The following is a 24,098-nucleotide window of genomic DNA, read 5'->3' as shown; positions in this document are numbered from 1 at the left end:
GCAAGTGAGTGTATAAGTGTGTCCAAGGCCTAGATCTTGTTTTGTCTAGGTGTGTCCGTGATGTGCATATAACATAACGGAAAGAAGTTACACAAAGGCAATCTTACACAAGAATAGTCAAAAGTGAAGCCGAAGAAATTAGAAAATATTAACAACTTGTTAATGCCGATGGTGAGGAATTACAGTTGCAACATCTCATAATGTACCTCAAACTGAGAAGCGTATCACGGAGAAACGTCCTGCTCGAGTCATCCTTGCGATGGAGGTTCGGGTTGAATAACTGTTTCTTCCATTGTTTCATTATCGGACTCACTCATCGGATTAGCATTCACCAGTGCTAATCCAGTAAGGTCATGGTGTAATTGCACATATATACAAGTTTGATAAATAGTGGGCTGCACCTCCAATCCTGTGGGATTGATTTTGGTTTTGTATGTATTTAGTCATATTTACAATCATGTGTCAGCATATTTTAGTGACAGATAATCATTTTCACATTGGCCAACCTGAAACTGCACTTGCTGAAAGCAAATACTGATCCACCCACACCCAAACACACCCAATGCACCTCTCTCGAGGCCGCGCGCTTAAACATACTCAACATTTGTCTTCTCTGGTGGAGGGCGTATTGTGTTGTCATGTCCAGGTGCACAATAGCGGTTAAACAGGCTCAGGATTCAGAGTGAGGTGAAACGCAACCAATGGCTATAAATAAAGACAGCCACGTTCCCCTAAGCCGAGGTGTGGAGATGAGCAACTGTGATGTCCACATTCTGGACATTAAACTTGTTTTATCCCGATTTGCTTCACTGATTCCTCTCTCAGTGTTTTTGTTTAGTTTTTGTTGTCAAAAACAACGGATTATTTATACAGTGATGACTCTTGTCAAGTGGGGAGTTTTGACATTGTCTACATGTGTTTAGTGTAAACACTGACAAATGGTTTTGTCATGAGCCATATGTGTATGGACAGGCCTTCTACTTGAATCATACAGCATATTCGGACGATGCACCTCTGGTCCTCTCTGAGACAATACGATCATTGTTTCCCAATTCACATCCATCCTGGGCCTTTCATTGATAGTCCTGAACTATCAACACATCCAGTGATAAGAGAACTAGACACTCCTTGAATGGCAAATCCCAGAGAGAAGGTCTCTAGTGTTAATCATATACAAAGAAAGAATAAAGGTTTTGAAACAATAACATTATTATCCTTCTCTCAGTTTTATGTTTGCTCAGTATTTTTCCCCACCAGAACAAAGAGTTCAACTGCGATATGAGGCTCCTCCAAAAGTAATCGGCATTCGGCACAGATTATTTTCGAGTGGATCTCCAGGGACTTCAAGCTCTCAAAATTAATTTAGGCATATACAGCTAATCAGAGGTATGCTAAACGAATAAAATGTGCAACATGTGGTTTAACAGGAACAGTTGGAACTATACAGTTGTTCACCCTAGATCAAGATGAGGTTTAATCATGTTTCATCTTGTTTGTGTGACACACAAATATGTTTCCAGATGCTTAGTCATTGATTTGAGGGACTATTTATGAACCTTGAAACTCATGACCTCTTTAAAATGCTCCTTTATTCTTCGCAAAAGTAAGAAAACCTTTTATAAAGACCTCTTTGATTCATTTTTCACTTCAAAAGGGGAAAACGATATGGAAGAATGTGTAAAGAGACAGAAGAGAGATGAAGAAGCTCTCCAGAGTGCTGGAAGGAAGTGCTCTAGGGAGACCACCATGTAGATACTCCACTGCTTCACACCATGGAAAAACAAGAAAGAGCACAGGATGACAAAACTCAGCGTGCAGTCAAAGAAGCGAATGTTTGTACAGCCTGAGCGATGATCTTCAGATAAACTTGAGGAGAGAGAAGGAACACACTCAGTATAATTCCTCACTTCCTCTTTTGTTTCCCCTCAAGTGCTAAAGCACGCAGATGGTAGGCTACACATGAACTTTGCCTTAAATAATGGCAACAAAAGAAATGGAAAAATTCATGTGCGGAACACTCTTCCTCTAGGCATTGACATTTGACAGCTGCCACTAAAAACTACAATAATTAGGGCTTGGTAAAAATATTGATTAATCATGATATTCATTTGAAGATACTTTACTATTTGCAAGTGTTTCCTGTACTGTTTTGAATGGTGGTGCAATGCTGAATCTAAAACCCTAAGGCAAAAGTTATATTTTACCCAAGTTGGAAGTCCCAGTTGAATGTGATTACACAAAAATGGAATGTACTGTGCACAATAACTGGCTGTGTGACTACCTCAGTCTGATTTATGAACAAATGAAGTGGTTTAGTGAATCAGTAACATCCCACTTCATACGATTCATGAACACATGACTTTTGAGCTGATCCTTTGGAGTAAATAAAAAATATACAGCTTAACCAGTGTGTTCCGGTTCCTGAACAAATTACTCTTTTTTTTTGTGAGTGCCAGTGTGGTCCGATTCATGATCCGATGATTTTTTGTGAATTATAAATATACACAGCTTAACCAATGATGTTCGAATCATGAACTCTTTTGAACAGTTTATACAGCTTAACTAGTGTGTTCCGATTCCTGAACAAATGACTCTTTTGAACAGTTTTTTTTTAGTGAGTGCCAATGTTGTCCGATTCATGATCTGATCCTTTTTAGTGAATTAGAAATATACAGCTTAACCAATGTGGTTCGATTCATGAACTCTTTTGAACAGTTTTATTTATTCAAAAACACACTGCGCAAGTGTAGTCCGATTCATAAACACATGAATTAAAAGTATACAGCTTATTCGGTGTGGTCTGATTCACAAACTCTTTTGAACCGGTTTTTTTTAGTGAACCAAAAACATACTCAGTGTCATCCGATTCGACTTTTTAGCGAATGAAAATATATAGCTTAACCAGTGTGTTTTAATTCAAGCCAATTGTTTTAATAAACAAAATCTAAAGTTTATAACTGAAATGTTCATGGGTTCATCATTTTATAATTTCCCACATTTACACAACTAAAATATGCCCAAATGAATCGAAATCAGGTCGATACTCAGCCGTAACCTGATATTATTTCTTGAGAAGATTATGAAGCCCTCTGAACTTGTATATTTAATATGTTCACGGTAGAATGATCAAACGTTGCACCACAATATTGTTAACATCTTGTGAACAAACCTCAAATGTGTCCGGGCAGGTTTTCATTCATGAATGCCAGACAAAGAGATGGTGAAAAATCGGATTGAAAACAAACGACCTTTGCCTGACACAATGTGTCAAACACCGTTGAATAAACATAAAAGAGAACTGAAAATTCCATAGGAAAAACATTTTATTGAAAAACATTTTCAGTTTGTAACAGACTGGTGGAATGTGTGCCATTTCATTTCTATGACTTTTATAAGGTTGCACGTCCTGACCAGATCTTACTGCGAGAGAAGGATGGGCCATCGGGAAACGATAGCAACAGAAAGATAACAGGGAACTGAGAAGGTTGGGGGAAAAACTCAAATGATAATACTGAGCTTGTTTACAAACTGGGTAGAAGAATCCAACAGAAAAAAAAAAAAAGAACTAATTAAATAAATATCTATGGTACACACGTATGGCACAAATATGCAGCAAGCAGTCAGTTTGGCAATTCTCTATCTCATTTTCATTTTTAAACCAGATCACCATAGGAACAGTGCAAAAGGGTTGAGTGGGAGGGGTCTGACGAGTGCTAGCTAAAATACATAGCAAAAAATTCCCATTCTATACAAAAACATCTTACTTAAGAGTTTATAAAAAACGATTTATTGGGTTCGTCGTCAATATTTACACAAGTTATTTACCAAAAAAATTAGTATGCTCTCTTTTAACTGAAGTGATTCATGTTTTTTTTTTTTTCTTAACTTTTTTTTATTTGCTAGAAATGTGAGAATAAGGCTATTGTAACAACCGGGGATCCATATACAATACAAACAATAACGTATTTACAGCCTCTTACCTACAGATGTACGGTGCAAAGACTAGAGTCTTGTGAACTCAGGGTGACCATACAAGCAAGGCATTTTACAGTGGGCCGAAGACACTTCTCCCAGCGTTTCACAAACCTTCCGTCGACATCGGTGCAACATCTTACGCTACTAGTTATGTCCTACCACTCCTAAAATGTTACAGGAACGTTTGCAACCAGCTTGCCGGGACAGTATCTTCGGATTCAAAGAAACTAAGGAGATTGTCATATTTAGCCCATATGGGACAGCAACCGAACAGCAACATGTTTGTAGTTTTTGTAGTATGTTTGTCTTCTTTAGTTTAAAACAACTGCTCAGTCTTCAATATGTATGTGTGTGTGTGTGTGTGTGTGTGTGTGTGTGTGTGTGTGTAAGTGTTCATGTTTCACAGTTTACCTCGAACCTACAGCACAAAGTAAAAAAAAAACAAGTAATAGTAATAATAATAATAACACACCGGGGTTGTAGTGTTTTCTGATGCTGTATTGTTTCATTTAATTTTCAGTGGTTAAGAACACTTTCCATAGGTGAACGTATATCATCTTTTTTTCTCAATTGTTATAAAAATAAATAAAAATTGCATATTTGCAGATTTCGTGGCCTCTTACAGAGGCACAAAGCTCCGATCACACAAGGCTTGGCTTCTCGGTGAGATTCAAGAACCTCCATGAACAAGTGAAAACAAAATGGATGAACAGTTAATGTGCGACTGTGGACATTTTCAAATCTCAGTCCACCTTTGGTGAATTACTTCAATTTCAATGTAAGAAACAAATGAAGATAACTGCGGCATTGCTCACGAAGCGGTTCGCACAAGTGACAACACACACGCAAGGAGTTCTGAAATCCACTGGGAGCTGCGGGTTATGGGATACGCTGGCCTCTGCTCGGTGACTTCCTCTCTAAAACGCACGCTAAATCCACTTGTGACCTCCATCGATTATAATGTGTCTTTTCCCCTCCAGAAACCTCCCACAATTTGAGCCTGAAAGATCCCATTTCATGCAATTTACTACATTTAGCCTGTGCTCGTTCTCATCTGGTATGCTTGCTAACCCACGTCTACTGCTTTCCTTCCAGATTAAGGGGCCTAATTTCAACCCAGAGCACATCTGAGCTTCATCAACTGAGACAGGCAGGCCGGAGAAGTTGGTTCAGTCAGGACTCTGTCAGACATGCCCTTCCTTTGGTCCGTTTCTGGCCCTTCTCTCTCATTCCTTTCGGCTATTTTAAAATCCAACATGCTGTTTTCCCTGAGGGCTCCTTCCAAAGCCGCCCCTACCCTGGCCATGAGCGCATGTGCTTTTTGTGCGGGTATGTGTGTGTGTTTGTGGTGAAAAGGCAGCTATTCGTGTATGGATCGATGGAAAAACTACACAATTGAGATGGAGAAATATCTGTTAACGAAAAGGATAACTCGAAGCTTGCATAATGTGCAGATTCGCCATAAATTATTCATTCTTGCCGTTTCAAGCCGACCTGTCTGTATGCTATCATAAATAAGTTCTATGTGAACTTTTTCCAACCATTTTCATCTACAGCTAAACAAATCCATAAAGAAAGGCTAATTAATTTTTTTTTTTTTTATTTAAAACTAAATAATTATGATGCAATTTGATGTCCCTGTGCTTTTGAGCAAAAAAGTAGAGCAGCAGTTCCACATTTTTCCATGGCCTGCACTGGCCACTGGTGAGCGAGAGTGTTTGTGATGGCAGAAATACTAGAAAAACAGGAACATTTGCAGCCACATGCCTGGGGAAGGCGGCCATTTTGTGTCAAAAATGACAGATTTGCCAATAAGCCTTGAGTGATTCGCTCCCTGCGATCTCTCTGTTTTAATGTGTTTGTACTGCATGTGGGTAAGGTGATGAGGCTTTCAAAGTGCTGCTAAAGTGTTCATGTGGGTCCTCCACCTTCCCAGCAGGCAACAGGACAGTCAGCAACTGTACCAAATATTGACGTTCACTCATTCCTTCCCTCTCTATCTCTCTCGTTCTTCCAGTCCAGGCAGCGGACGTTTACAAAATGAAATGTGTATGTGTCTTCCACGCTACTAAACGGCACATAAACCAGCACAAAAGGATCTCTATGACGATACCAATTAGTCTTCTACCAAATGAATCTGCAAGTGGACTTCACTGGGAATGACAGAAAGAAATGCAAGTACGATGCATGACCATACAAAAGACTTCAAGTAAACATTGTGAGTCATTTTGTAGAGGTGAGTAAATGAGGAGAGCTAACGTAAATGAAAACAGTACGAGTGAACGTGCAAAAACAGATGGTGTCCATTCAAATGTCCAACAGTACGCTCCGGAGAGCTTCCTGCTTCCTCGTTAAATCCACTTTTGTAGCTGTGACCAATGGGCTGCATTCACTTCCTGTTTTGCGACCGATCAGCCAATCGGCCAAGCTAAACAAACAGCTCAAGTTCTTATTTCTAGCTGTGTGATACTGACATGTCACTTCTCTTCTCCATCTCCATGTGTTGTGTCTTTAAGGGAGATGATGTAGTAGACAAAAGAGAAGAATCATTTTCCTGACCTCTCTTTTCACGCCCACCCCCTCAACCCCCCTCTCCCAGCTCGTCTGATTCACACACGCTCCCTCGTACACACACTATATATCCAAAATAGTGCATATCAATCCCCCAAAAGGGTGTCCGTTTTCCATTTTGTCATTTTCGATTTGTTTGTTTCATTCTTGCAGGTGCAAGAGCAGCGTATCAGGAGCGTCACTCCACCATCAGCAACATCTATACCGAGAGTAATAATCAGGATTATTGTAAAATAAACAAGAAACACAAAAAATAAGAGGGGGCAGGACGAGGGTGAGCTTGGGCATCGATGCTGCCTACAGGGGGTTCATCGAGGGGCATGTGAGGGGTTAGAGTTAAAACGTCCAAAAGAAGCGCGTCCGGTTTCACACTTTATAATAGATATTCGCTGGGCTCTGTGGCGGCATTTCCTGTACGATGTAAACTGGGTGCCCGTAATCGCCGCTGACTTTCTCGTAATGTGGGCAGAAGACGCTGTCAGCAGTCCGCAGTGGGATGATGATGTCGCTCGGCTCCGAGCCGTTGTTGTTGCCGCTGCCACCGCCCCTCTTGGGCGTGGCTAGCGTGCTGAGCGACAGCGTGGTGGCATGCTGAGGTGAGTGTTTGCGATGGCGTCGTCGATACTTCAGCAGGAGGAAAACCAGCATGATAATTATGATGATGACGATGACGCTGGCTGAAGCAATGCAGGCGAACAGGGCGACCTCTGAGCCGATGACTGATGACGATTTATTTCCATCTCCCTTGTCTTCTCCATGATGAGATGCATCTAAGAGGGAAAATAACAATGTAAACTTAGCAAAAAACCAATGAGCAACTAGTATTAAGGGTCGTTCACACCAAGGACGATAACAATACATTTTTAATAATCATTCTAATTCTGAGAAAAGGGAAGTCCTATAATGATAACATCAAAGAAGAACGATTTTCTAGAACAATTTTTTTTCCAGCACATTGATAGCCAATCAGAATCCACCCGACTTTAAAAAGCTTGAGCTTTTAAAGTGGCAGGCGACATAACTGCAGCACACGCTTATAATAAACAGAACGTTATGTCGGTTGGTGTGGACGCAAATATAGTTATCTTTATAGTTATTTGAACAATTATCGTTCTTGGTGTGAATGGGACTTTAGACAAGAGAGGAAGTGGCACACTCATTAGCAATTAAAAAGATGCCTTGACACAAAATAAAATGTCTTTTATGTATGGTGAAATAAATTAACATGTATTTATTTTTTAGATGCTTTAATCCAAAGCAACTTCCAAAGGAGCGAAAACACAAGCGATTGATCATAAAAGAGCCGACGGTATTAGCAGTGCCGTGAAAACAAATTTTGAGAAGAAACCAGAGTACAAAGCTTGAGTAGAAGCGTAAGTGCAGTATAGAAAAGAAAGATAATTTTTATTAAGAAGTGCCTTTATCTAAATAGCTTAAATGAATTAGTTATGTACTTGTGGAAGTCGTCAGTTTTCTGAAAGACATTTTGAACTCTCTAAAATGCATATTAAGGACAGATAACATTTCAGAAACACTCTGTGTTCATGGAAAGCAGTGGACAGGGTGACCTCGCACGCTTTGGTCTCCAGTGAGTTTGTCTGGGGCGGCCTGAGGCTGGCTGAACAGATGAGCAGCTAACACTCAGGTACAATAATCCACTTGTAAAACAGCCTAAGACACTCCACTCAAATGACTTTGATGTCCATATGCTTCTAAGTGAAGGGAAAGAAGCTGAATTCTACAAATGAATGTGTTCCAGAACGTCCATCTTGTTCTGTCACATTAACGATTTGCTTGTCAGAAGGATTTTATGAGAACGAATCAGTGTGCATGCCGTTGTGACAGAGGGCTGGCACTTGCTCAGCAAAAAAGGGATGAAAAAGCAGAGAGAATGATGAATAAGTGAGCATCCCCTTACAGGTGTCTGAGGTGATAAAGTGTGTGACGTACCTTGCTTGTCAAGTACTTCATTCGATTTGGTGTCCTTGCCCCCTGTGTCGGGGTGTTTGGGAGGGTAACTGGTGGGGTATTCTTTGGGGGAAATGGGATCGGAGGGGTCTGCAAAACATAGATAAGAAACACATTCATCACTCTGATATATGTATGCATTTTCATGTGGAGAGCTATTACTTTCACACTGCTCAGCGTAATAAAAGTGTGCATGTGTGACTGATAGCGGCCATGAGAGTGAGTGTGTGTGTGTGTGTGTGTGTGTGTGTGTGTGTGTGTGTGTGTGTGTGTGTGTTTGATTAAAAAACAAGCAGCCAAGATTAATCTAGTTAACTTCAGCATGTGTCTGTATTTTTGTGAGAAGGCGAGAAATTCAGTTGCTTGTGTTATTGGGTGTGGCCTATGGTAATTACTACGGATGTCACTGGTGAGGTTATTTATGAATTCATTAACACTGTCATTAATTACAGTGCAAGGTCTGCAGCAGGTTCGAAGGGCTTTGCTATTGTTTTACACCCTCATGCCCACCGTAAAACAGTTATTAGACACCCACATACACACGACAATGGAAAGATTACTCACTTTGTCCAACCTTCATGATGATTTTCATCGACTTGGTTTTACACACCCCTCCTTCCTGATTATCCAGCCCTTCCATCGTTCCATTAGATGTAGCTGAGAGATGACGACAAAAACAGCTTTAGCAACATACTATCAACATGCGTTGCTATTATGCAAAGTTGCAAATACATTGAGATTGATCAAAGATGGTACAAGCTATCTACATGATGTAACTGCAACATTAACATAACTAATCTATTCATGCAGCTTCATAAAACAGTCAATCTGTGCAGAACCTTCATAAATCATGAATCTAAACTTTTAGCAGCCCTAACTGTGCCATTTTTGAATTAGATGTTTAAGTACAGGGCAAAATTGTGTTTGTTTTGATGGTGAAAGATGAAATGGTCAGGGCCCCCGCTGAAAAAGCGGCATTGCTCTTTAACAATTCAATAGGAAATAAGAAGGATTAAAGGAATAATAAAAAGCTGATTTTGTTCACCAGCGAGGCAAAGGCCTCTAGCACCAGGAGCGGGTGTTAATAATTTAGCGAATAAGGCATGGAGAGAGAGTGCTATTAATGAATGTGAGGTTTGGAGTGTGTTTAAGCCCGCGTAACGCTTCAGCCACAGCAGATGTTTGTCAAGAAACAAGTGAGTGAGAACAAAATAGAATAAATAATAATAAAACAAAAACAGTCCTCCATTTTTTTAAGCAGATGTTGGACTGGCCTTAAAAACAAAGTAATGAAAACTAGTTTTATACATGCAATTTGATGTACTACATGCAACAAATTTAATTTCACAATTAAAATAAGCAGAATTGAAATAAAGAGCAGTATTCTGGCCACTGGTCCCACGTGTCCCATGTGGGCTTTTAACTGAACAATGCAGCTATGCCATGTGCGTGTGTGTGTGTTGTGTGTGTGTCCACGCCCAGCAGGCTTGCGGTCTATTGGGTCAGTAACACAGAGCTAACGAGCTGCCAAGGGCTTAATGTCTGGTCAGCGTCCAGAACAATGTGGCCTGCATTCAGAGAAAAAGAGAGAGGGTGAGACAGGGGAGGGCGGTGATGTTGGAGCCTATGAGGCGCCTGTCCCCCCATCATCACTTTTTTCCCCATATGCTGCCACTTTGATGAAGCGTATGGAGTGCAAGTGAGTTTATATGTGTGCCATGTGACAGATCTTTCTGTTCTCTGATTCTACTTCTTCTTTGTCTGTATGTAAGGACTGCAGCATGACACCATCTCTCTCTGTTAGTTCTTTGACCTATGGCTTTTTAGTGTTGAGAAGAACACAAGCTCATTACATGTAAAGCTCCTTAAAAGCTTGCGTTCCTTTCAGTGTGTTCATTTCATAAATCTGGCAAATGAGCCTACACACACACACGCAAACACATCACTAAACAATAATCACATGATGATCTCACATTCCAGGTCAACAGTATATTCACCGTCACATTTCATTTAGTTTTAGTTTCAGTGACTGTTTGAAAAGTTTGAAAACTGTCTTCATAGGTGAGTTTTAACCAAAAGAGGCCACTCACACAGGCGCATATTGTCCTATGAAGCTCTCATAAAAAACATGTCTAAATAGGAAAACAGGTTTAATAAATAGCTTAATAATTTAATAAAAAAAAAAAAAATTAAAAACTGAAAAAATTAGAGCAGTCTAAAAACAATAGAGGTCAATGAAAAGTGTTCGATGACAAAAATTCCTTTTGAGGGCATCCTCAGTTGAAAAAAATTATATATAACTGTATTCTAAAGCTGAAATGGTTTTATTTTAGCAGTAGGATTTGGGTTTGGGTTAGTCTGCAGTATATAGTCTTATATAAAAACAACATTAAAACTTTAATTTAGGGTCCAATTCTCACTATGAACTAGTTGCTTATTATCATGCATATTACTAGGATATTGGCTGTTTATTGGCTGTTTATTGGCTGTTAAGCACATATTAATGCCTTATTCTGCATGACAATATTCTACATCCCTTAATCCTACCCAATACCTAAACGTAACAACTACCTTACTAACTAATAATAAGCAGGAATTAGTAGTTTATTGAGGCAAAAGCCGTAGTTAATAGTTAGTTCATAGTGCGACTTGGACCCTAAACTAAAGTGTGACCAAAACGACTTAGTGGAGACTAGGTAATGTCTCCAACTAGATAAATGTGTCTGTGTGCTGAAGGTAGACACAAAAAAACCCGATACTGACACTCAAACCTGCTTGGTGAAACCCTATCAAGCTCAAACCGGCTGTGAGGTATGTAAAGTCCTGCCATGACAAAAGGGCAACCAGTGGGACAGGACCAGAAACGGACACTGTGCAATTAAATGCGTATTTGCGTAGTGTCAAACATATAATTATTTTAATTTAAACATCCATTTATTCTTTTATTTTTATTTTGTGTAATGCTTTAGCAATACAGCTACTCAAATCTGATTGTGATTTGTGATGAGCTGAAGCTGTTGTAGCGGAGTTTGACCTGATCAACATGGCGTCAGGGTCACAGAATGGTGAACAGCACTCAGGCCAGTAATGAGAGCTGACACACAACAATACACACACACAAACATTGCACATCTACTCTAATAAGATGTGGCATGGCACCTCGAAAAGCCCTCACTGCCTTTGAACAAAGCCAAACAACATGTCTCCCGCTTTGTGTCTCACTCTCTCAAAGTCAATAATGCTTTATTGGTATTATTGTTAACGTTTATAATATTGCCAAAGCGTATAAAGTACAGAAATGACAACAATGAAGTGCATAAGAATAAAACATGAAACAAAAAGGGGAAAATGTAGGTTAAAAATAGAATACAATGGAAAATAATTTGAACTCAATATATGATTTAATATTATAAATCACTTAACACCCATCAGTAATAAATGCTCATCATCGGTGGTGTCTCCCTCAGGCAATGTTACATAACTAGCTGCTAAGGGGCATCGTTCAGTATGGGGAAGTCTGGAAACAAATTCAGAGAAGGTGGAATTCTTTCTCTCTGTTTCTGGCCCTTAGCCTGCAACTCAAATACCTGCCGTGCCGAGTGTTTCTGCCAATCACAGGAAACATTAAACTTTCTTACTGTTGTATTAGATTGGCACAATAGATGGATTTCAAAAGAATAACCACTCACAGACTCTGTCCTATAATTGAAACGGATGAAACAGTAATTAAAACTGCAGACGAAACCTCCATCGCAAATTGCAATCAGATTTTTTTGGTTACTAATGAACTATTATTCTATTATTTAGGGACAAAATTACTGAGTGCACCTTTATGATTTATATAGATGTAGTTTGTCTCTGCATTCAGTTATCACATCTTTCTGCAGATCTTTTTTTTTAATGAAACATTCCTGCTCTCTCTCTCTCTCGCCATATTTAGATCATGTATCTCTCTTCTTGCTCCCAGCTCGAGGGCAATCTGTCAGACCAGATCACATCAAGCTCATGTTCACACACTCACACACAATCATATCAGAGTCATCAGCATCAGGCTGCATATGAACAATAGAAGAGCCATTTTAAAGTTTGGTCAGCACACACAAACACACACCAGGGCTCAACAATAAAGCAATACAAATGTACGATGACCTGGGGTCAGTGTGGGTGAGTTTTATGCCAGTTGACCGACTGCACGTTTTTATTATGTACATATTTTGAACCAGCAAAAGTGTGTTTATATACACATCAGTCAAGATGTAGAAGAATGTTTGGTTACACTTTACAATAGGGTCCCATTTATAAACATTAGTTAATTTATTAACTAACATAAACTAACAATGAGCAATAGGCTACATTTGTTACGGTATTTATTCATCTTTGTTAATGTTAGTTAGGTTACACTTTATTTTACGTTGTCTTTGTTGCACTGTAATTATACATTTAAGTACTGAGTTATATTAAGTAACTACATATACTATAGTGTTAGGATTAAGGTTTGGTTTAGGGTTAGTTGCATGTGATTATCCATCATTTATAGTTATTACTACAGTTACATGTAACATGTAACAATGACACTGTAAAATAAAGTGTTACAGTTAGTTAATAAAAATACAGTCATTCATTGTTAGTTCATGTTAGTTCACAGTGCATTAACTAATGTTAACAAATACAAATTTGATTTTAATAATGTATTAGTAAATGTTGAAATTAACTTTAACTAAGATCAATAAATGCTGTAGAATTATTGTTCATTCTTAGTTCATGATAACTAAATTAGTTAACCAATGTTAACTAATGAAACCTTATTTTAAAGTGTACAGATTTTTTTTTTTAAAGTCTCTTAATCTCACCAAGGCTGCATTTATTTGATTTAAAAAAATGCAGTAAAAATAGTTACAATGTGGAACATGATAATAATTTAAATTAACATAACCATTCTATTTTAATGTATTTTAAAATGTAGGCTAATTTATTCCTGTGATGGCAAAGCTGAATTGTCAGCATCATTACTCCAGTCTTCAGATGTCACATGATCCTTCAGAAATCATCTATAATATGCTGATTTGGCGCTCAAGAAACATTTCTTATTATTATCAATGTTGAAAAAAATTTTGTTTTTGAAACCATGATACATTTCAGGATTTGATGAATAGAAAGTTAAAAAGAACAGCATGTTTTTATTTAAAAAATAATAATATTAATGCTTAATATTAATATTTGAATACCAATGTACACACACACACACACACACACACACACACACACACACAGAGAGAGAGAGACAGATGTTTGGCTTGCTGAACACATTTATAAGGGGCTGAAATCATCTGATTGGTTTCTGAGCAGATCCAATTGATAAAGACAGAGTGATTAAACTGAGCTATTAGGATTAAACTTTTTAATTAATGACTTATCGAATAAACCCCCCAACCACACACAGCAGCCATACGTCTCTGCACTTCACAACACACACACACACACACACACACACACACACACACACACACACACACACACACACACACACACACACACACACACACACACACACACACACACACACACACACACACACACACACACACACACACACACACACACACACACACACACCAGCTGTACACCAGGGCAATTATCATCTACAATGCAGCAAAATTAACTCAATTCTCTTTCTCCACCTCCTTTTTCTCCTTTTCACTTTTCTCTCCACAAATTAGAGTCGCTTAAGAGAAACCGAGAGAAAACAAAATAAAGGAGGGGCAAATTTTCCCAGAACTGCAAAATTGGATTTTCTCCTTATGCTGGAAGTGAACTCTGATTGTGAGAGAGAGTGAGAGAGAGAGTGAGAGAGAGAGAGAGAGAGAGAGAGCGGCTCAGGTCTGGGCAATGTGTTTGACGCTGTGTATCAAAGCGGTCTCTGTTTGTGTGTGTGCCTTATTCCATTTGCTAGATCCCTGTGCTCCTCTTCCACCTCACCCACTGTTTATACAGCTTGCTTTGAGCCTGAAGTTTGTGTGTTGTGGCCAGGTGAGCAGTTATTGTTCTCACAAATGTGAAAATTCAACCCACATGCAAAACGATACAAGGCAAATAGGAGAAGTCATTGTATTTGTGGATGTATGCATTCATGGTAAAATGCCACTCACAAACAGAAACTTGCCATCTCTGTAGCTCTGGAACTAACAACCATGTAAACAAATACTAGCAAATGTGATATAAACGTGTCATTATTTGCACCACGACTCACTAAAACATAACTAATGTAGTTTACGTTGCAATGTCAACATTTCCCGATACTAAAAACCACACAAACAAATCCAAGAAAATGTAATTGGCCAGAACGGTGCGGCAACGGTGGTGTACAGAATACAGATATATCCGCCATCATACTCACAGATAATGTAGTAGTCTTTCCCCCTGAAGAACTCCAGGCCCCAAAGGTTTGGACTGAACTCCTGGAATTTGAGGGTGAATTTAACGTCCTGGTCCGGTTTGACGCAGTTGAGAAGAGGCGTGTCTGCCTTTGTGACCTGACAGGACTTTAGCTGTTCCAGAGGAACCATATAGAGTTTATAATACTCCACTCCTTCCATTGAACCACCCTCCACGCGTGGACAAACTATGTCCATCTTATCCCCGATCTGCGGATACAGCACCAGACCCTGTCCTGGCACGAACCTTTGAGAAAAAGAGAAACAGAGAGAGAGAGAGAGAGTGAGACACACCACAGATGATAAATCATATTCACACTGTTCTCGGGATCAAAAATACGCTGGATCATGAAGCATGGTGTTGATCAATAATTAAAAGAAGGGTGATCAATTATTTAGCAGAGACTATAAAGGATAAAACAGGTTCTGAAAAACTTGCTGGATCATAATAACGTAGGAGACTGAGACGATCTTAAACTGCATGCTTGAGTGTTTTGAAGTTCCTTTATGAGAAATCGGAAAAGAAAATGGAGCAGCTAGAAAGAGACAAAGGTGTTGACTCATGGCTCACACTTAAGAATAAAGGTAAATAGTCTCTCTGATGCCAAGTGCTCAAACAGCAGCGCTGTGAAAAGAAAATGATGTCATGAGAAATAAGGAGGAAAAAGTGCAGCAGCTCGCATCAGGCGACGCTCCCAGCCATCCGCCTCAAGGGACTAAAGCAGGAGTAGATGGGAAAACTGTGTGCGTGTGTTTGACGTGCAACGGGGTAGCTGTCAGGACTATCTGTACGACAGATCTAGCCACGCAAATCCTCTGGAGCCGAACACTGGATTGCTATCTCGCTCATGTCTTATCTCTACGCTAGCTTATTTAAAAAGCCAAGAACAGTTTGCTTGTATATGTTCGTGGTGTGTTTGAATATTTGCCTTGGGATCGTTCAAAAGAATAGGGCGAGACTCATAAATTCCCCAAGTAAAACATGTTCACACCTCAAAAGTTTACACACACACCTATAAAACCACAAATCTGCACTGTTTTCCCAAAAGGAAATTGCTTGAAAAATTTTCGACAGTATCTTTTTCCACTCTTTTCACAGTGAATGCCATAGGAGAACCATTATGGGTTCAGGGAAGAATTTTTTTTTTTAGTATGAAGAACATTTTAATAATCTGAAGAACCTTTGAAGAAACAGTCCATGGATGTTAATGGTTCTTTCATAGACCAAATCGATGCCAATAAAGAACATTTAAAGAGTGACACATTCATATATACCACATGCTAATTCTATTAACTTCTATTTTATTGCATTTAATGGGCAAACAAGCACAACTGAGCTGTGAATAGGGAGAGATATAGGCCAAATGCAGCATGCTAGATGCGATAGACATCTTGCAGCCCACAGTCATTATCCTAAACCACAGGGTATACAAGGTCACCCCGCAGCCCATACACACACATTCTGCTATTGAAAGGGTGTTTTACTTGTCTGTATTTTACAGGAGCTGCTGCTAAAACATTCTAGTTTTAGTTTTGAGGGAACAGGTTGTAAAAGTGGGGGGTAGTTGAACAAATAAAGCCAGAGGTCACACTCATGTTTGTAAATGGCTTTAATCCTTGTCTAAAAGACACGCTTTAACCCCCCCACATTAGCCTTGGTGATTCTCCCAGTGGTCATAAATATTCTGGGACATGTGAATGTGAAAAAGAAAAGGATGACAGAATAAGGGTTTGCACACGTTTAACACAGACCGCTCATTCTGTTAACAAGACTGCAGCTGCACACAGAGAAGCCATTAAGTCGGAAAAGGCGTGCGTGTGTGTAAGAGCGAACGGTCAAGACATGTGCAGTACATCTAAGAAGACATGGCTGTGCCACTCGAGGATGATTCTAAAATTTAATTTGTGATCCACATTTTTTCCCTCATATCTCTGTTTTTTGCATCTGTTTTATCTTTTCTCTTTTTTTTTCCTCCCACTGACTCATTTACTCAAACTCCGATAGAAATATTCATTTTTGGCAGCATTTCTAAAAGCACTACAAAATGAAGCCATTTAAATAAAGTTGGCCATAGACATTAAAGGAAAAGAAAATAACTTACTAACAGCGGCTAATGAGTATAAGACTTTCAGGACTCTCTCTGGCAACTTACACACAATATAAAACTGAAGCTGAGAAACAGGTGGGCTGGATGGACGGCTGAAAGGCGTTAAAGAGTAAAGGATAAGACATCTGCTTTTTTATTTCCTTTTTTTGAAGGACTTCTTAGTGGTCAAAATACAGATTAATTTGCTAAAACCAACACATATGTTCTTGATAAACATGTTCAATACTTTTTTAAACCAATGTTCTCATAAATTTCACTTTCTTTAAATACTGCTTTTACATATGAATCTTTGTCCATCAGCTTTTCTCTTTCTTTCTTTTCCCATGTTAATCTCTAGTTGTGTGGGCCGAGCCGTGACACAGTGACAGCAGTAGCCTAATCCTGCCCCAATAGGAACACAGCGCTTTAACCCAAAGATCTGAAACAACACAGGGCGACGGACGAATATGGGCGGAGGGAACATAAGCTGTTTGACTTTCAATCATCAGACCAATATGGAGGTTCATTGGGCATAGAAAGACGTGGATGGAAAGCGGGGGACAAAAGAAATCGACAGACATCTCGCGGTATAATCGCTCCATCATGCTTTGCAACAGAAACCTGCGTCGGGTGAGAAGGCAAAGCAACCAGACAGGCGCCTTATTCCTTTGTCACCCTATCCCTTCATTCTTTCCTGGTTTTCTCATCCATTCAATCCGTAATCCCGAAAGACCCAGTCCGCTCTCCTCTCACATTTCAGAGCAGCATGAATGCCATTTTAATAATCAACTTTTATTCTCTTTGTTGCGTTACTAGACATCGCACTTTTCCCTCATTGCCTTTCCTTTTCTCTTCTCTCTCTCCCAGCAGCGAAACAATCCTACCCATCCGCTAATATGATGACGACACATTTGGAAAATGATTAACTCAGCATCTAAATCATAACAGCCTTTCGCCAGCAGTCTATCATTAAGTTCTTGCACCCCTAAACGCAGAAGCGGGGAGGGGTAGTTATTATTCATTGCCCACTCGCCCCTCGTTCATTCATGCTGTATCTGCATGTGTATGAAGCCATGGATGTGCCCCCGTCAGAACCCTGCTAAGCGATGTAATCTCCTAATGAAGAGAAGGGGGAACCTCCTTTGACTGAAAACGTGTAGAGCAGACTGCTTTTGTTTCTCCACCTCCGACAAAATGGATTACCAGAAGGAACAAGAAAGAGAGGGAGAGAGAGGGGGGTCTTTACATGCCTGATACATCCAAGGTAAAGTAGTGGAGGGGTAAACAGCAGTGCACACTAGATTGACACACATTTTTGCAAAGGGAGGAAAGAAAAAAACAGCTCAGTGATTCAGTATTGTGGGAGTTGGTGACGGTTGTCTTATATACAGAAGGCCATAGGGAGTAGAGTTCGGATTTTAAGCACACTCCTCCCATTATGCATCATTGATACTTTAGATGAAGGCATGTCCCATAGCATTGTTCGGTACTCACAAACTTAGTACCTATGGGATTTCACTCTAATCATCAGCATTTATTGAGCATTCGTGTTTCTAAAATGAAATCGGTGTCGATAGAAGACGGGAGTCAGGTTCTTAGTTCATCTATTATTAAAAATGAATTCATATCATGAAATACTTTATTGCCAAAAGAAAGAAAGAAAGCAGAAAGAAATAAAGAAGGAAGGAAAGAAAGAAAGAACGAAAGAAAGAAAGTGTAACAAGATTCCTGCCATGCCCGACCGTTTTGCTGTTTATCTTGTCTGGTGGTAAAAATACAGCCGCCAACGCTAACAATGCTATTAGTGCCATCACCCTTTAGTCCTGCGCTACAAAGAACTAGGCCTATACATTGAACTATCCCAACAGAACGCCAGGAATGTGTGCAGTGAGCAATTCCATGGAACGCCAGCTTGCCTGGGAGAATGAGGCCTGCATATTTACAGTGAAATACAATAGAGAGACATGCCGTTAGTAGTCAATTCATGGTCACTCGGGGTCTACATCAATGAAGATGTCACAATAGATAACAACATGATGGTGACACTTCACATTCAGTGTCAAGTTAATAAACACATTTAATGAATTGAAATAATTTTGTAATTAAAATTACAAACTATTCCATAATATAATTACATAGCCTACTAAGTACGATTACTTGGTATTTCAATATGTAATCATCCATAAACGTTTGAACACAAAATGTGAAATGTAATGAACAAGCTTACTTAGCTCTATAACAGGAATCTAAAATACTCACACACTTTTTACCACAGAATTGCCATAACCGTTCTTAATTAATGTTTTTATTTTATTTTGTACTAATCTTTGAATTAATTACATTTTACTCTACAAGAGGATATAGTGCAATAATTTGTGAAATATACATATTTTAAAACACTGCAAGTTACAAAACTTTATATTCACTAATAGAGATGTTTACGACATTTCCATCACTTATCCACATCAATTAAAAATATGGTTGAAACATTTTAACTGTTAAAGTTCCCTAAAGAGTATTTTATATAAAAAAAGAAAAGTCTAAAAGAAGGTCGCATAGAAGTAAAGTAAAAGTAAGTAGAGTGGGCCAATCATTCAGCAAAACTGAATCTCTCAATGCAACACGTCATCTTCTTCATCCCCTCACGGCAGAGTTTCCTACAAATACAGCAACAAACAGTCGCCTATTCCTTCATCATGCATCCATACCAACGTGTTTTCTCTCTCAAGATCATTTAGACAAAACAATAATTGGAACTGGCTGTTTGTATGTATTATAGATAGATAGATAGATAGATAGATAGATAGATAGATAGATAGATAGATAGATAGATAGATAGATAGATAGGATCTGTAAGAAGATCCGAAGATCCTCTCAACAATGCAATCGCTGCTCATCCTGTGCAGAGCAAAGCCTTTTAGATCAATTACACTCTTATTAATTAACGTACTTAAGCACACTTGCGACACCGCCAGAGGACTAAAGACAGCCGCTCTATTACTGTTTGTAATAAAGACCGTGATTATCAACACAGGGCACCTGTTATGCGGTTTATCCTTCCTGCCCCTTACCCCATACATGCAGGGGTAAAAGAGAGGAGTCTTTTTCTATTTAAAAAAAACGGGCCGAGAGCAAAAGCTGAATTATTAAAAGAGCGTGGAGTTTCTCCAAGAAGCGCTCGAGACTCCTGCGCGGCGCTCGAGACCCCTTCGGATTTCAGCGTTACTTGATGTTTCGATGTTTTTTAATGCATGATTCAGCGCCGATGTGCTATGCGTGTGCTCGTCTTTACATTTCCACGACTGACTTAGCAGTTATTGAGGAAAAAAACATGCCTCTTTTGAATGCGACTACTTTTACATAAAAAAAAAAAAAAAGGTAATTCAGAGATGAATCAGAGCTTTTTAGAAAATTGTACACGCAATTACTTTGATAGGCTTATTCATCACGCCTAAAAACTAGAATAAACCAAAGGTGGCATATTAAACTAGCCTGAACCAGGACGAGGAAAAATCATGAAAACAATGAAAAAGGAACATTTGCACACACACAAAAAACCTGCTTGGATGCCTGATTTTCTATCATAGGATTATGATGGTGAGAATTACCGGTACACAAACATTTTCTGAGGTAAGTTAACGTTAAAGGACTTTGGGCCTACGCCGTTCAATAAAAAATATGCCTCAGTTGGAAATGTAACCAACATCTGTACAACGACCATTTCATATTTGTCTTTATAAACATGAAATACCACTCCTACGATTTCCTTTAATTGTTTTTGTCGAAATAATTTCGTGTCATGAAATAATTCACATCACTGTGGGTAAAAATCCTCTTAGAGTAATGACCTGAGGTCCTGTGGGGCCATTCAAATATATATATATTTTTCTTCCTTTCTCCCTCAAATTTACAAGTTAGCACCAGGAACTATTAATTACTGTGAAACAAGACTTTTTTTCTTACATTAATGTACTAAACCCCTGTGAGTGGAAACAACAACGCGTCACTCCCCTCTGCTCGATGATCCACATCACCTGCTATTAATTTTCATTTTACAGTAATGGATGAACGCGTTAACACCGTACGGTGGCATTTATCCTCCTTTAAGTGTATTTTTTTCTTTTACCGACATCACCCACTTTCAGAGTGTTGCTCTAAGGCAGTGTGAGAGGGTTATATGTGACTGACGGAGCTCTACCGCCTCGCGCACTTACTTGGTATTCGTGGTGTTCCAGTATATGGAGTCCAGGATGAGCGCGCGGGACAGGTTCACCTTGCACGCGATGAATAAAACTCCAAAGTAATATCTCCACAGAGAGTCGCCCATGGTCCGTTACGACCGTTACGGTCAAATTCCGTTTCCGCGGGAATTTCTAATTCGAAAAAAGAAAGAAAGCGTCTTGTGGAGTGCTGCTTGTGACAATCCAAACTCAATTTCCCCGCTCCAGGAGAAAAGTTAAAAAAGAAAAATGCAGAATTTGAGCCCGGTTAGAAGTGAACCATCCCGTTGGGAAGAGCTACTCCTCTATTAGTCCTGCTCGAGATGAGATAGAGCAGCACCGTGGACAGTGGACAGTTTCTCATTCGGTGAAAAATACGACTGAGTGGAGCACTCTCCGATCAAACGGCCGTGGGGAGCACGTACATTCCTCACAGGAAGGCGACCCGTGTCGTCGCCGCCGTAGTGCTGGATGTCCGTGGAGACATGGAAGTTAATCCCCCCGGAGTGTGGATAACAAGCCAAGCAGGTACCAATTCCAAATACGAGGTATTCCGTTCAGGCAAACGAGGGGAAAAACCACCGGAGTTCCCAAAATGATTAAGGCAAGAATGAAATAATTGTAGCCTGTTTGATGAAGCAAAAAAATTAAAATAAGAATGACTAATGGTTGAAATTAAAAATAAAATAAAATGAAAGGATGAAGTCAAATGAAAGTTCTCATGGGTCGCCGTGGAACCCGCACAGTAGCAGAGAACAGCTGCGGCTCGAACCCTGCAGGTCCGGATTGAAATGCTGTGCGCGTGAATTGCGGGACTGCTCCGTTCTCTGCGCGATTCTGTACTGCAAGTAACAGCTAGCGTCTACAACACGGAATATTTGTCAGAGCGAGTTTTTCGCGGACTCCTCCCACCTAGTCTCCCATTGGTCGAGGAAAGAAGCCTGTCAATCAAGCGGTTGCCCGGCGACTGGTCGAGCAATGAGAGAATATATCGGACTTCAGGTCGCCAACCCAGATTTGAAGGGATTAATGACATTTCTGCATTTCAAAGAGAACTCGTGATAGAATGTATATAATCGCAACTCTTACAATAACGACATAAAAAAGAAAAGAAAAATAGAAAATAAATAAAAAACAGCAAGCCGTACTAATAACTATTAGGTAGCCTACTAATAACTTAATAATATACTACCTTCATGCTGACTAATAATTGGTACTTGGAGTAATGTTTAATTACAATTATTTCTCGTTATTATATTTTATAATGTCATTATGTTTCTATTAAATATTGTATTTTATTATATGTGTTCCACGGCAACCCCACTCCCTCATGGCCAATAATTTTAAAATAAAGGCATTTATTTAGGTTGAGGTCGAGAGAAAGCTTCCTGCTGAATGCGAGAGGGATTGATTCAGCAGTCAACAGCGCCCACTAGCGGTCATGAAGAACCAACTCAGCGTTCAAGTAAGTACAATTCTTCTTACATTTGTTTATGTATCCATTAAATGACAGGTTAATTACGACAATTTCACACTATATTTGTATTTTAAACTGGCAAAATATCAAATCATTCAATTTAATTTAGAGTAGCCTATATGATGATATACACAGCTTACATTCATCTTAAATAGTAAAATTATCTGTATAGTTAATTTGTCAGATGCAGTTGTCAAATGATGTACTGTGTTTTCGCAAACGGAACAATTATAAATAAATTATAATTTTTATAAATTATAAAAAAACGGAATAATAAAAAAAAAAAACACTAATATAGGCCTAAGTATAAACAGTAGTAATAAAGTAATAAACCTGTATAAACCTATATAATAAAGTTTTCAAACTGTATTATAAACTAGCTATATATTATATTACATTAATTATTATATTATATTACATTATTCAGACTGTTTTAACTACTAAGTTAATAAACCGGCCATGTCTGGTATTTAGGAAGCACGCCTAAAGATAAATTAGGACGCAAGTGTAAAGAAAGCCGGTGTGAAAGGCATTCACACTTTCCAAAGTCTGTAATTGAATCAGCATTTACTGTTATCGGTGTGTATTTCTTCCCTGGTTTAAGAGACCATCAAACGAGCAGATTCCACATCCAAGCGATAATTAACACACTACACATGCTGAATACACAGACTAAATGATTGCTGTGCATTAATAAAGCGCGGTAATACCGTGTTAATCAAAGCAACGCCAATTGCCTGTTTATGACATATTTGTCCAGGCATCTAATGTAGGCCAGATTAGCCTACACTTCTTACTACATAAAGACATATTTTGTCAATATAAGCACTAACTTGGAGGTGCAAAATTAAATAGACAATCTTAAAACTGTGTTTCAAGCACCACTTACAAAGAGCTCCAAGCATCCAAGGGTAATACATTATTTACTTTGTGCAATGGTAGTCTGTTTCTGAGAATGCTCCCACACTACCAAACAAAAGCAAACAATAAGACGAGCTAACACAATTCCAGAAGAAGGTTTCCCGACGGGAAAACACGGAAACGACGATTTCCTGAGCTATCTTAAAAATAACCAACAGATGAGCTGTTACGTATCTTGGTAAAGAAGTAAACGTGCAATTTCTAGGATATGTTCTTTTCTTGAATTCTCTACCAGAACAAACACCGTTAGTTAATTTTAACAACTTTTACCATTAAATGTATATTAATCTTATTGCACGTGCATAGGCTATAAACAATTTGATGGAAACATATTAAACCATTTCTAATAACGACAATTTGTTTATAACTATGTAGGCTATAACTTGTTTTGTTTTATAACTTGAAATAATTTTCCTGACATTTAAATATTTAAACTAATTTTCATTAT

The 24,098-nt window shown here is 38.9% G+C and overlaps 1 protein-coding gene and 1 long non-coding RNA gene across 2 annotated transcripts; one reads left to right on the top strand and one right to left on the bottom strand.

Moving 5' to 3' along the window:
• Nucleotides 1-3,305: 3,305 nt before the first annotated feature.
• On the bottom strand, nt 3,306-22,120 carry efnb2a (ephrin-B2a). The gene is made up of 5 exons (XM_082176420.1): nt 21,247-22,120; nt 14,909-15,192; nt 9,079-9,171; nt 8,497-8,604; nt 3,306-7,316 (listed from the first exon to the last, which is right to left on the bottom strand). Exons 1-5 carry the CDS (start codon nt 21,357-21,359, stop codon nt 6,913-6,915), a joined length of 1,002 nt encoding a protein of 333 aa, XP_082032546.1. The 5' UTR covers nt 21,360-22,120; the 3' UTR covers nt 3,306-6,912.
• On the top strand, nt 10,672-14,107 carry LOC309503671. Its single transcript, XR_014207805.1, has 2 exons — nt 10,672-13,141; nt 13,210-14,107. It is a non-coding gene; the product is annotated as an uncharacterized lncRNA (long non-coding RNA).
• Nucleotides 22,121-24,098: the final 1,978 nt, after the last annotated feature.

Source organism: Leuciscus leuciscus (assembly GCF_965113295.1).
Source record: "Leuciscus leuciscus genome assembly, chromosome: 7".
Taxonomy (NCBI): Eukaryota; Metazoa; Chordata; class Actinopteri; order Cypriniformes; family Leuciscidae; genus Leuciscus; species Leuciscus leuciscus.
Note: the sequence above shows the minus strand (reverse complement) of the source record. Positions and strands in the feature narration are given on the sequence as shown.

Excerpts from the sequence above, each read along its gene's own strand:
- efnb2a (XM_082176420.1), bottom strand. The coding sequence starts at position 21,359 with ATGGGCGACTCTCTGTGGAGATATTACTTTGGAGTTTTATTCATCGCG. Across the intron at positions 9,172-14,908 it reads GAAAGACTACTACATTATCT|CTACATCTAATGGAACGATG; the intron begins GTGAGTATGATG and ends GTCATCTCTCAG. Across the intron at positions 8,605-9,078 it reads CATCATGAAGGTTGGACAAA|ACCCCTCCGATCCCATTTCC; the intron begins GTGAGTAATCTT and ends TATGTTTTGCAG.